Raw genomic sequence first — 13,104 nt, forward strand, 5'->3', positions numbered from 1 at the left:
ATTTTGTTGTACCTTCGACTTTATGAAAAAAAAGTTTTAATATGAGAGTAGGTCAGTAGATACATTGATGTAGTTAGAGTTAGTCAATATGCGGAGAAGGGGAATCCCCTCAGTTATTCAACGTATATAAGTATTTATATTATTGTAAACTTGAGAGAATGAAAACATCCAAATTATATGTAAAAAATTGTCTCATGATCGTGTACCATTTATCTGACGAAGCTGAAACTTAAAGGAAACTCTAGATAATTATTTTATACTAACTACTAACTATTGTAGAGCTAGCCTCAATGCAGTATAAAATTAAAATTATATGGTAACAGTACCAGGGGGTCAGACTCACAGTGCAGGTAGTCAACTTGCGTTCGGTATCGCCTGCATTATGGAAACGTTACAAGCTAAGTTTCTCGCGAGCGCGACTCAATCTCTTATTCATAGGGGCTATGCAACAGGTGACCTACATAATTGAACGCACCTGCTTAGCTTTTTGTCTCTCCCTCTACCTTGTTATGAATTCCTAGTACAATGCTCCGCTGAGGGTTGCAAAGAATATTCATAATCTTGGATTTTCAGGTTGAGCTTGAGCGTATCCGATATTTTTTTAATAAATCTCTGGCAAGCATATTATAGAAAAGTATGATTAAAAATTGTGTTGAAGATTTTATGACAGCATTGAACATCCAAAAAGATATTGATATTGACTCTCTCTGGATGTCTTGCATCAACTACCTGCCCGTTTCAATTCAATAATTCTATCTACTGCTATCTACCGGTAGTTACTTTCATACGATTTTGACAGGTTGTAACTTTCGATGTGTCAAAATCGTATTGGCAGTAAATAGCATTCCCCGTAGGTACTGCATTACATTTGGTTTTAAAATGGCTGAAAATAAGTGGTAATGCTACTCTAGCTAAGATGTTTACGATGTTCTTGTTTGTTTGTATAAAGTTTTTATACATAGTAAAAGAATAAAGATAAGTATAATATAGCCAATGTTTACTAGCCCCAGGGTTTCCCTCAAAACTGGTTTTCTCGTGACATCGACAATGCAACGACCTCAAGTCAATCAGTCGCTTTACGCACACTTCGAAAACAGGTCCTGTATTTTGATAGTTTTTTGTTTTTTTTATTATTTAATTATTATTTGAAATATCTACCTATATTAAAAGATTTTATATTTACACGTATAGTTGAATGTAGTGAAAGTAGTATCAATGGTTATTAAATTGAGTACTTTTGGTGAGTAAATTTTATATTTATCATGTTTTTGTGAGGAATGATAGTTACTTATGTTATTGTTGTTTATTTTTTATCGATTATTTTCTTATTTGGTTCCAGTTTTGGCAATATTGTTGGATTCCCTGGCAGCCTATTCATCTGCACCGGTAATTAAATAGCATATTTTATTTGTAATACTTACTTATTATGAAACTATCTATCCACTACGATCTCCAATTTATTTTGAACTTGTGCGTAAGTTAACTTCTATATTTATACCCAATAAAAGTATGGCACACTTAAATGTATTATTTATCTTGTTTCCAGCCAGATCGCTGGTCATGGGGCTTTGTGGATGTTCCTGACACTCCCGTAAGTATTTTAATCAGTCTGAAAAAGATTAATGTTATACAATGTTTGTGTCTAGTACCATTATAATCATTTCACATATATGTTTTATTTATTGGAGGCTAGAGAGGTGATTAAATGTAGAGTTATTTCATTATTGATAAAAAATTACGAGAAAACATGACAAATATTCTAAACGGATTTAACTTTGGTTTGTTTTTGTATGATTAAGATAATAATAATAATGGATAAATGACTAAGTATGCTAAGAGTCATTTAAGTCAACTAATTATGTTAGTCATATTTGGCTAATATCTAATCGCAATATTCATAATGTCATTAAGGGAACAATTAAGTTAATTAATCCGTATTTACCTAAGTATAATTGCACACGGGCATAAGTAAGGGTAGAATAATCACTTGTATTTCTCTCAAAGTACCTACCTAATTAATTGCTATATTAATTTTAGAAGTGACTTAATGACTAAACTGTTTTTTTTATTGTCACAAAAGTGTACACTTTTATTTTTAACTTATAGGTACTAATCGGATTATTATGGAGCTATTACTCCAGACTTCTGCTTTACCTTAAATTACCTAAATTGGTTGGTTTCGTCTCTTGAACAAGCGGACTCCCTAAACATTGTTATTATTTCTTGAAAATTCCAGGTGGCCCCTACTCCGACACCGGTCGCGACTACCACCAGCAAAGCTGGCAAGCTGCAGTATGACCCCTGCGAGGGGTACACTCCGACACTGCCGGACACCCTCGCTAGTGGACGGAGGATCAGTCAAGTTAGTAAGTACTTACTGAAACTTCTTCAGGTTGACTGGTAGAAAATGTTTTAGCAGCTACATGGTAGGTATGTGCTTTACTTACCAAGCCACTTTACTCTACAAATCCCTGTAAAGTAGTAGAGCATAAATAACGATAATTCTAACTATTGTAGAGGTTATACTTAGTCATAGCTATATATAATTAAGTAACTAAATACTTTGCAAATTAAAAGAGTTTGACTTTTATTGGTTTTATTTTCAGAATGCTACGAATACATTTGGAACATAAAAGTTAGAAGAGAACAGGACAAGCGAGCTGAAGAATGTAAGTAAATATAATACAATATTGTTCTAAAATTTAAGTTCATCATCATCATCATCATCATCAGCCTATAGCAGTCCACTACGAGCAAATTTAAGTAAATACGGCCGAATTCCTATTCAAAACTTTCGGCACAAATATGTACAAAATAAGTTCGTAATTACAAGTACGACAAAATTTTGAATTTATGATCAAACGAACTTACCTGCAAGTGAAGAAGATCCATAACTATTATGCGAGCAGCTTTATTCGACGGTAAGTATTTAGTAGATGATCCAAGCTTATTACACTCACGGGCAATGAAAAAGTTCCACTCACAAAATAACAACACTAAATAACCCAAATTTTTACAAACATTAAAATTTGAACAAAATATTACCGTTTTTAGTTGGTAATATCCTGAGGCTCTGATAAATGTACTTCAATGTTGAAGAAGACGTCATTAAGCTAGCATTTTCAGCTTAGGAGTAATTTGGTGCTTTTTTCAGTGGAACCTTTTCATTGCCCGTGAGTGTATTATCATCATTGGCGAACCATCAACTACTGGTAGATCTTATAGATACAGTTGGTAACACAAGAAAATCTACGACAAATCTCTCTTACCTATTTACTATATTGAACATACATAATTATTATGTACTTCCGGCAGGTAAAGAGAAGAGGCGTCTCGAAGGCTTCGTGGTGCTGGCGGCGGTGGGCGGGCGGCCCGCGGCGCAGGGCGAGTTCCCGCACATGGTACGTGATGTGGGGCTGGCGTGGGACACCCTCCGGTGTAGGGTGGTGAGGTTGGAGGAGCTGGTTGGGTTGAGGTTGAGGCTGATATCAAGCAGATTTGTAGTAGTAGTTTCAGAGTACAATGTATAACATCGCTCTTACGGTGAAGGAAAACATCGTGAGGATAACTGCATAATCTAGATTTAGCACATCTAGATATGTGAACCCTCGGGTAGGTACCCGCAGTGGACCAGCGTGGTGGGAAATGGTCCAATAGAATACCTACACTAATATTTTTTTCATAAATAATCATCCTATTCTTGTTGGGGACAAATATTGAAGCAGGTTAATGCCTAGTTTCACCATATTCTGTTAGACCATTAACATCCCTGTGACATTATAATGTCATCAGTTATACGTCATCTCCCTACTAAAATATTGATAGGATGTGTCAAAAGTCAACAACTAATCCCTTGTTATGATCTAACAGACTATGGTGAAACTGGGGCTGAGGGTTTGTCACCGCGGTGAGATGATGAGTTAGTCAGATCAGTTGTCAGCCGCTGAATCAGCTGCTTTCCCCTGAAAAGGATACATACTCGTTAAAAACCCCGTTAAACAGGCGGTTTTCTTCAAGAATTGCTCAATAACATTGTGTTCCTGTACCAGGGCGCCATAGGCTGGAAGGCGTCGGCCGGCACGTGGGTGTTCAAGTGCGGTGGCTCCCTCATCAGCCCCAACTATGTGCTGACCGCCGCGCACTGCACGTCGGCCTCTCCAAGAGACGCCACCATCGCTGATAGGTTTCCGAAGATCGTGCGGCTGGGTGATAAGAATATTATTGATGTTGTGAGTCCTCAATCCACTTAAAATATTATTTATTTAGAAAGTTACGAACATGAAAGTCTGTCACATAGGCAAATACACTCACGGGCAATGAAAAGGTTTCACTGAGATAAGCACCAAATTACTCCTAAACGGTAAAGGCTAATTAACTTTATGACGCCTTCTGCAACATTGAATTACAATTATAAGAGCATCAGGATATTACCAACTAAAAACTGTAATATTTTATTCAAATGTTAAAATAAATGTTTGAAAAAAATTTAGGTTGTTTTGTGTGGGTATTTTGTGAGTGTAGTTCATTGTCACCCAAGGGTTGAATGCCGGTAACTTGACGCCGAGGCTGGGTTTGGCACCTGAGCATAGCGAGGGCGCTAATATCCCGACAAACTAAATATAAAAGCTAAACGCTGTGCTTATAATTATAAAAAAAAAAAAAAAAAAACTTTTCTATTCACAGTACGCCAACGACGTGAACCCAGAAGACGCCGAAATCAAACGTTCCATAGTGCACCCGCGCTACGAGTCTCCCAAGAAGTACCACGACATAGCGCTTCTGGAGCTGGTGTCTCCCGTGGTGATGTCTGACCTGGTCCAGCCGGCTTGCTTGTGGGGGCAGCGGGACACCAGTGAACTGGGGACTCAGGCCACGCTGACGGGGTGGGGGGTTGTGGAGACAGGTTGGTGTGTGTTATAGACCCTTGATCGAAATAAACGGTGCTGGAAGTTTAACCTATGTATCTGTGTGGTTACATAGCTCCGTGAAGGGGAAAATCTGAGTGCTGAAGTAAATAATAATAGGTATATTTAGGGCGTCTTGCACAACAAAGTTAAATCAAATTAAATAGTTTGTCTCTTGCTCTCACAGTATAATGTCAGAGCAAGAGGTCATAGATTTAATTTTATTTGACTTTGTTGTGCCAGACGCCCTTAATGATTTATTGAACTCGTTACACTGACGAGCAATGAAAAAGTTAAACTCACAAAATGCCGACACCAAAGGATCCTAATTTTTTCAAATATTTAATTTAATGTTGGAACGAAATAATTATATGAAAAATATATACGATTTTATTGTAAAATCGTATATATTTTTCATGATTGATGATTTGACATGATGATATGATTGCGTTGTAAAATGTATTTGAGCTAGATCAGATGGCACAACACTTACATAGTTTTACTGTCTAAAATTGGTTACAACAAAGCCTATTCCGCAAGAAAGTACTTACAAAAGAACCATGACATAAGCCGGATTGTGTTATGTTTCTTTAACACTGTTATATCCACAGTCGGCATGACGACATCCCCGGAGCTGCAAGCAGCAGTAGTGGACATCGTGGAGCCCGCAGTATGCGACCAGCTGCTGAAGCGGCATTGCAACCGCCTGTGGTGCGGCGTACAGGACCAGATCTGCGCCGGGAAGATGACTGGTGGGGTGGACTCTTGTCAGGTAGACGATTATGTTAAATTCAAATGCTTTTCCGGGTGCATCCGGATTTGATCACGCACGCGTTCATGCATGTTTTCATTGTAACGTGTGAAATATGCACGCGAGGCGCGAGAAAATGGTGTGCCATCCAGAGTGCGTGAATAATAACCTTATTCATCGTATAAATATAAATTGTTCCGATGAACGTAATTTTTTTACAAACTACCGTCCGTTCGAAAAAGGGGCTACTTACTACACTACTAATCTTTTCTGGGGAGCAAAGGGCCGAAGCTCAGAGACATCCGCCCAAGACATCCCCGCTTGGTCCATCTCCTTTTTGACAGAGCGCTGCCGTGTTTCTCGCAGACTGCCGAGTCTTTGTCTTCTGTCCTTAGGATCAGGGTCTTGGTAGCTTGGAGAGTTATTATTGCGTCATATATTAAATTATTTATGGTATAAGTATTCTTTATTCCTAGTACACTTAACCCTTTTCATCGAAATATCCTTCCACCCAAAGGTTGCCTGGAAAAAATCGCTTTAAGCGATAAGGCCGCCATTTGTACATATGTGTTAGATTAAGTTTTTGTAATTTTTGTCCATGTTTTTGTGTACAAATAAAGAGTATCTATTCTAAATACATGGCGTTTTAGTAAAATTAGTTGTAAAATGTGTGTATAAAAGGTCCAAAGCGGAGAAATTAATTAAGTCAAAAATCCTATACAGGGTGTTGCTAAAACTAGAAACTTTGTTGGTCACGTGACTTTTTAGTACTAAGGAGAATGTCTTTTTTTCGCGAATATTGAAATTCTCATTTTAGTTTCGGGCTTAGATATACCACGCTGCACATGTAGGTTTCGGCTTAATATACCCTTTTTGCAACACCCTGTATAAAAATTTAGCGTTTGGTAAGGTGAAAGCCCCTATCTCACGCATCCCCACTACCATTCTTCGCAGGGTGACTCCGGAGGCCCTCTGCAAGTGAAGATCAATCTGCCTCCATCTAGCAACTCGTCCATGCACTACGTCATCGGAGTGACGTCATTCGGCGTCGGCTGCGCGAGACCCAACACTCCGGGCATCTACACGCGGGTCTCCAGCTATATCGACTGGATCGAGAACATTGTTTGGTCCTAGTGGTGACTGTGTAATAATAAATATGATAAATATAACATCATGACCCTTCACGTCCCCACTGCTGGGGCACGGGTCTCCTTCCAATGAAGGAAGGGTTTAGGCCTAGTATTACAATATATATATATATATATAAATATGTGGGGACATCTCACACACGGCCATCCGACCCCAAGCTAGGCTGAACCTGTGTTATGGGTGTCGGACAGCGGATATATCTACACAAATACATAGATAGATACATACTAAATATAAATATCAACACCCAAGACCCGAGTACAAATATCTGTCTTTAAAAACAAATATCTGCCCCAGTCGAGAATCGAACCCGGGACCTTCGGCATAGCAGTCACGGTCACTAACCACTACACCATTCGACCGTCATATAATATAATACTAAAGCCGAGCGTCCACTGCGAGCTAAACTAAGTTGGTTCGTTACTAAGCGGTTTCATACATGTGCGTCCACCGCAAACTATGCACTCATCATCATCATCAGCCTTCTATCGCCCACTGTTGGGTATAGGCCTCCTTATTTGTACGCCAATTCTTCCGGTCCTGTGCCGCTCTGATCCACTGCTTCCCCGCGACCTTGCAGATGTCATCGGACCATCTAGCAGGTGGTCTGCCAACCGCTCTTCGTCCGTCTCTAGGCCACCATTCTGTGACCGCCTTTGTCCACTGTGCACTATGTATGAAAAACTGACAAAACGGTTGTCGATCGTAGACTTTTTGGGGGAACTTTTCAGATGCTCTCCGAATTGAAATAAGTAGTATAGATTTGGTTAATACACGAGTATTTTAATTATAGAAGTACTTAACTAATAACTTTATGATTGTAACGAATTCAAATAAAGTGGCGTCATGTCTACGCCAATTACGTTCTTATTTTAATGTCAAAATTGTGTATTAGATTAGTAAAATTATTAATTAAATACATATTTTTATACCTAGCATGTTTTTTTATTTAGCAAATACATTTTTAAAATAAATATGGTAGGTTTATAGACACTACTTTATAGTTCATACTTAGGCCATTTGATTATGTATTTAGCTATGTAGCAAGTTGAAGGATCTCACATTACTTTTGGCCTGTGTCGTGGACGAGGGCGAATATGCGATTAATAAATGATGTACTTACTTAGAACCTTCTTATAGCATTCTAGCTACTTACTAAAACTCTCTAAGAATAAAATCTAGGGTTAGAATTCAGAATACTCTATTTTCAATCTTCATCTTCTAACCACTACTGGCTACCTGCCTGAGATCCAGGGGGCTGGCAAGGAAGGCATCTTGCTAAACTATTCCACTAGTCAGGAATAACATTGACAACGGACAAGGTGCAACCAGCCCCCGTATTTTGTAACTTTTTGAGAGTTAGCAACCGGTGATAATTGGTATCAACTTAGAGACTTATTAACCGAAAACACCAAAAATCTTAGTGAAAGAAATATGCAAGAAGCCTACCAATATATCCTTACATTCAACATAAACGTTTGTGAAATCAGATAAGTCAGTAAAAAGTTATTAATTAATAATGCTCTAAATTGTCAGCCATTTTATACCAACCTGTTAGTATTTGTAAATTATTTGACAAAAATCACTTGCTTGAACCTAACCACCCTAAGCCTATATAAGCAGCTACAGACGCTGACCGACTCTCTTTCTGTTACAACGACATTCAATATGGCGGACGTATACCTTCTAAAATAATATAAATTTATTATAAGAAAATTAACGCCGATTAAACGAATATCTTTCTACAAAGCGTTAAACTCTGTTTCACTATTTTGTCATAAATGATCCCCAAAAACCAACAGGTTATGGGCCCAGTCCACGTGTTTTTAGGACAATAATATAAAAGTGAAAGTTTCAAAATATTAATTTTAAAAGTGACCGTTAAATCGCGTCTTTAAAAATTGTGAATTGTGAAATTATCAAATCTTTTAAATATAAAAGTGCCGCGAACAAAACATTAAAGTTGTAGTGAATTCAAAGTGTAAAAATCATAAATAAACGACCGAAGAATTTGGTTCGTTGTCTGCGGTGGATCCCGCAGAGCAGGCCTTGACTACAGCCAGGGGGCGCACTGAACCGTGGTCCCTGGTCTCACAGCCGCTTCCAGAGAATCTACAAAGCATCGAAATATGCTTCAAGGAAGACCTGCGCATGACATGGCCGAGTGCCGCTCGTCGCGCCGCGCCTGCTGCTGCCGCCGCTGCCAGCGCTGGACACAGTCGGCGCACTCTCCTGTCTACGATAAGGAGACCAAGCTATGGACCTCAAAACAGATAAATATATCCTCTTACTTACTTACACATCCTATGAAACTAAGATAGCATTCAAAACTCACGATAAACGTGTCTATCCTATTTTAACGGGAATAACCTAGCAACCAAGAATTTGATTTTCATGTGAACTGTCATTCCTATTGGATGAGGTCAATAAGGGGTGCATCGGAGCATATAAAAAGGGGTGTTTATTTCATTTAAGTATAACTAAACTGACTCAGCTCAGCAGTATGTGTTTTTTACAGAAACTTGAAAGTTTTCAATTTATTTCAGAAACAAAAAGCTACCCTCAATTGAAAAACAAAATCTTCTTGTCGTGTCGATGGCAACTGTCACACTTCCGCGGCTCAGTGGGCCGCCACGTCGATACCCCTCTGGTTGGCCTTGAGGAGGTCTTCCCGGGTGCAGGTGTTGGGACATCCAGGGCACACCATCAGGTGGTCCATGGTCTGTGGAGACGCACCACATGCGCAGATGTTGGAGGCAGGGCCGCGGTAACCCCACCTGCACATGTTTTCTCCGCATCGGCCCATGTTTGTCCTGAGTCTGTTGAGTGACTTCCATGTCACCCAGGGTAGTTCGTGTCCGGGAGGCAGGGACTCATTGGGGGGGATGAAGGAGTTCGCCATCGGGTATTTTGCCTGCCATAGGTCTATCCTTTCCTTCGATGGGTCCTTGTGCGAGGCAACTGTAGACCTAAGGAAGCTTTTCCGGCTTTTGAAAGGAGCCTCCCCGAGTGACGTATCGAATGCACTTGTAAATACGCCCGGCGCACCCTGGACAGTTAGACCAAGACCCAACTAACTGACGAATCCTTTCACCACTATGGCAACAACAAATACAACAACAAAAACAAAATTACTGGCATATAGTGCTGGTAAGATGGTGCTATCCAGAGTTTCTACAAACTACCGCCTGCCATGGCCGTGTCTATCCAACCTGAAGCCCGCTGGTCAGCTCATATTGGTGGTAATCGGTAAGGAAACGTGCCCACGTGATAAGGAGGTAATGTGCACATTCTTTACAAGTTATAGCTGTTTCATTATTATAAAATAATGTCTTCACTTATTTATTTCCAACCCGCAGAGTAGAGGTTAAAACAATAACACTCCAGTCTTAGAGGAGGCTCATGCCCTGCAGTGGATTATTAAATTAAATACGACAGTGCTTTAATAAAAGGTCTTGTTTCGCATTCATGCAGTATCAGTACCATTGAAATTATTAATAAATTAATTCTTAACAATCATATGAATAAAATAATTTTATTAAACTGATCAGATTAAAACCAGTTAACAAAACAAACCATTCATTTATTTATATGCCATATTATATACAAGTAGGTACACAATTTGCATTTGTGGGAGGCAGACCTGCTTGCTTTTAATAAAACTTCAATCTAAACATATTAATAGCTTAGTTATGTAATAATAAAGCTATAAAATCTAAAATGATTAAATATTAGCTTATATAGTCTACATAGTATGTGCCGAATCGCACGAGAGGACATGCTACGACAAAATTGTATGTAGACGTATGTGGCTATTTGCTTTGGCTGTTATGAGCTTGCGCACACGGCGACGGGGAGCCGAGGTCGCGCCGCGCCGCGCAGCAGTGCAGGTCCCCGGCGGACTCACAGAGAGGAGCCCGGTGACGACGGTGCGGTGGTGGAGGCGCCGGCTGTCTGTGACGCTCCGTGCATGCATCTACACGTGCAGCTCCCCACGTACGATCAGGTGATCCTTATACCAAGTTATTATGTTGTAAGGTGTCTTCTCAAGCGAGCCAGGCCTATGAATTAATTTTTTTTTGTATAGTGGAGGTAAAGTAAGGCTCTTATCACTGAAGGTGATTGTGAATAAAAATAAACAGTTAGAGATGTAATTAAAAATGTATTTACATTCATAAAAACATAGTACTTAATAAGATATTAATGCAAAGCTATGTAATTGAGTTGACTCAAGATATCGCGTTGAGCGATCAGACTTGATGTTATACTGGGTTGATCTCGTTCTGGTTGAGCCAAACGTATATAAAGTACAGTTGATGCCTCATTATTACATGTACCCCCATATACCATTTTATTCGAATGTCTTGTAAAACACAATACCTAATGTGTTATTAAAACAGGTCGGTGAATATTCCGATTTAAGAATCGCAGCAGTTAAGGAACATAATATTATTAAATCATAATGATATTGATAAACGTAAAAATATTTATTGCTAAAGTTTTTTATCATGTTGGTATATTGGACGCACAGGGCCCGTGTATCTAATATGCTAACGGAGTAAACAGAGTATACCTTAAGTTTTTTTTTAAATATTTGTTCCCAGTGAAGGTAGACATAATATTAATCTCATGGTTAAACGAAACAAATATTGATGCATTTGGAGAAGTGTATGTTCCTTGAACGATCATTATGTTTACTAAGTTTGCTTCAACGCAATAATAAAAACAAAAAGGGAATGTTACAAAACTGATTTTTCTGAATCCTCAAAATAAGTGTCTTACTTACTTATATTGTTTTTACACAATATTATAAGGTACATGCGATCAGGTGCTGAGAAACCTGACCCCCTCTCATAGTAACAATGCTTCTGTACCATTGACTTTAAAATGTATGTTTGATTAATCAGACAAGACTAATTTCCAGTTTTTCATTTGAGTAATTATTATGCATAGCATGAACTTCAAACCACGTTCAATGACAATTCAACCAGTCACAGCGCTGCATATCATTGCTCTCCGTCTCGACGGTCTCGGGTGTGGGACTGCAGCATGTGAGTGGTTGTTAGGTATATTTAAAACTGATAAAAATTAATTGCTAAATCTGATATTATGAAACCAGATGGCATCTCAAATCTGTTGTGCTTAAAAGACAGATATAAATCAAATAACATTTAAAACTGATATGTGATGAAAAGTATATTTTTAAATACTTATAAGTACCAATTAAAGTGGATGTGCATAAATCCAATCCATCTAATCCAAATCTGTTGTTTGAAACAAAGGTACATAAATAAATCAGATAGCATTTAAATCTGATATATTACATAAGAAAAGTATATTTTAAAACACTTGCATTTTAAATTGGATAGGTTATAAATCCAATGCATTAAAACTAAATCTGTTGTTTAAAACCAGATACTTACTGATATGTGTTATGTAAAGTACTTGCCTACATTTTAAAATACTTAATTGAGTATGCTACAACTCAAAATAGTCTAAATCGGTTTTCTTTAAAAACATATTGAATCAGGTACTTACCTAACGTTAATATCTGATAGAATATATGAGTTTAAAGTCATTTTATTTAAAATGCTTACGATTCAATCAAAGTAAAGTACATACTTACCTACTGCATGAGTGACAGATAAAATCTGATATGTTATAAAAAAAATGATTGGTATAAAGCTGAATTTTAAATTCATCTAAATCATGATTGAACATTGAACTACTTATAAGGGTGCTAAATTTTATCATAATGTACAAGTAAGTACAGTTTAAGTGAACTAAATAATATTTGTGCCTGTAAGTAATCATTTTAAGCATGTGTATCATTTGTATTGTATATTTTATGAAAACATAGTGATGCAACTATTGTAAATAAATAAATGTATAATGTAATTCAATGTTAATTTATTAACAAAATAAAGCTAAAACTGTTACCAAGTTATTATAAAATCCTGCATAAATTATAGTATCAGGAGTCGATTATCATTGTAATAAAAATGTACACAAAGTAAAATAAAGTGCATTAAAATCAAATGACTGTGGAAAGGTTTATCTAAAGGTAACATTGTAAATGTGACTTCATAATTACCTACAAGAGAACATGTAAAAATGTTTGTTGTTGACCTGTGTACTAATTAAATCATCATATTGAATACATATAATTCTTAAATGTATAATTGATAAAAATTATAACGCCAAAAAGCGAGAATAGATCCAGTTTAATGTTGTATTTAACAGCCTATGATCATTTGCAGTTGCCATAATTATTGTTAAAAGTAATTTAACTTTACTATC

The 13,104-nt window shown here is 37.6% G+C and overlaps 1 protein-coding gene across 1 annotated transcript; it reads left to right on the forward strand.

Moving 5' to 3' along the window:
• Window positions 1-1,093: 1,093 nt before the first annotated feature.
• Window positions 1,094-6,905, forward strand: LOC105385425 (serine protease snake). Its single transcript, XM_048628490.1, has 10 exons — window positions 1,094-1,240; window positions 1,340-1,386; window positions 1,547-1,591; window positions 2,237-2,366; window positions 2,607-2,669; window positions 3,316-3,401; window positions 4,050-4,229; window positions 4,684-4,903; window positions 5,516-5,676; window positions 6,610-6,905. Exons 1-10 carry the CDS (start codon window positions 1,216-1,218, stop codon window positions 6,787-6,789), a joined length of 1,137 nt encoding a protein of 378 aa, XP_048484447.1. The 5' UTR covers window positions 1,094-1,215; the 3' UTR covers window positions 6,790-6,905.
• The last annotated feature ends 6,199 nt before the right edge of the window (window positions 6,906-13,104 follow it).

The sequence above is a fragment of the Plutella xylostella genome, chromosome 21 (assembly GCF_932276165.1).
Source record: "Plutella xylostella chromosome 21, ilPluXylo3.1, whole genome shotgun sequence".
Lineage (NCBI taxonomy): Eukaryota > Metazoa > Arthropoda > Insecta > Lepidoptera > Plutellidae > Plutella > Plutella xylostella.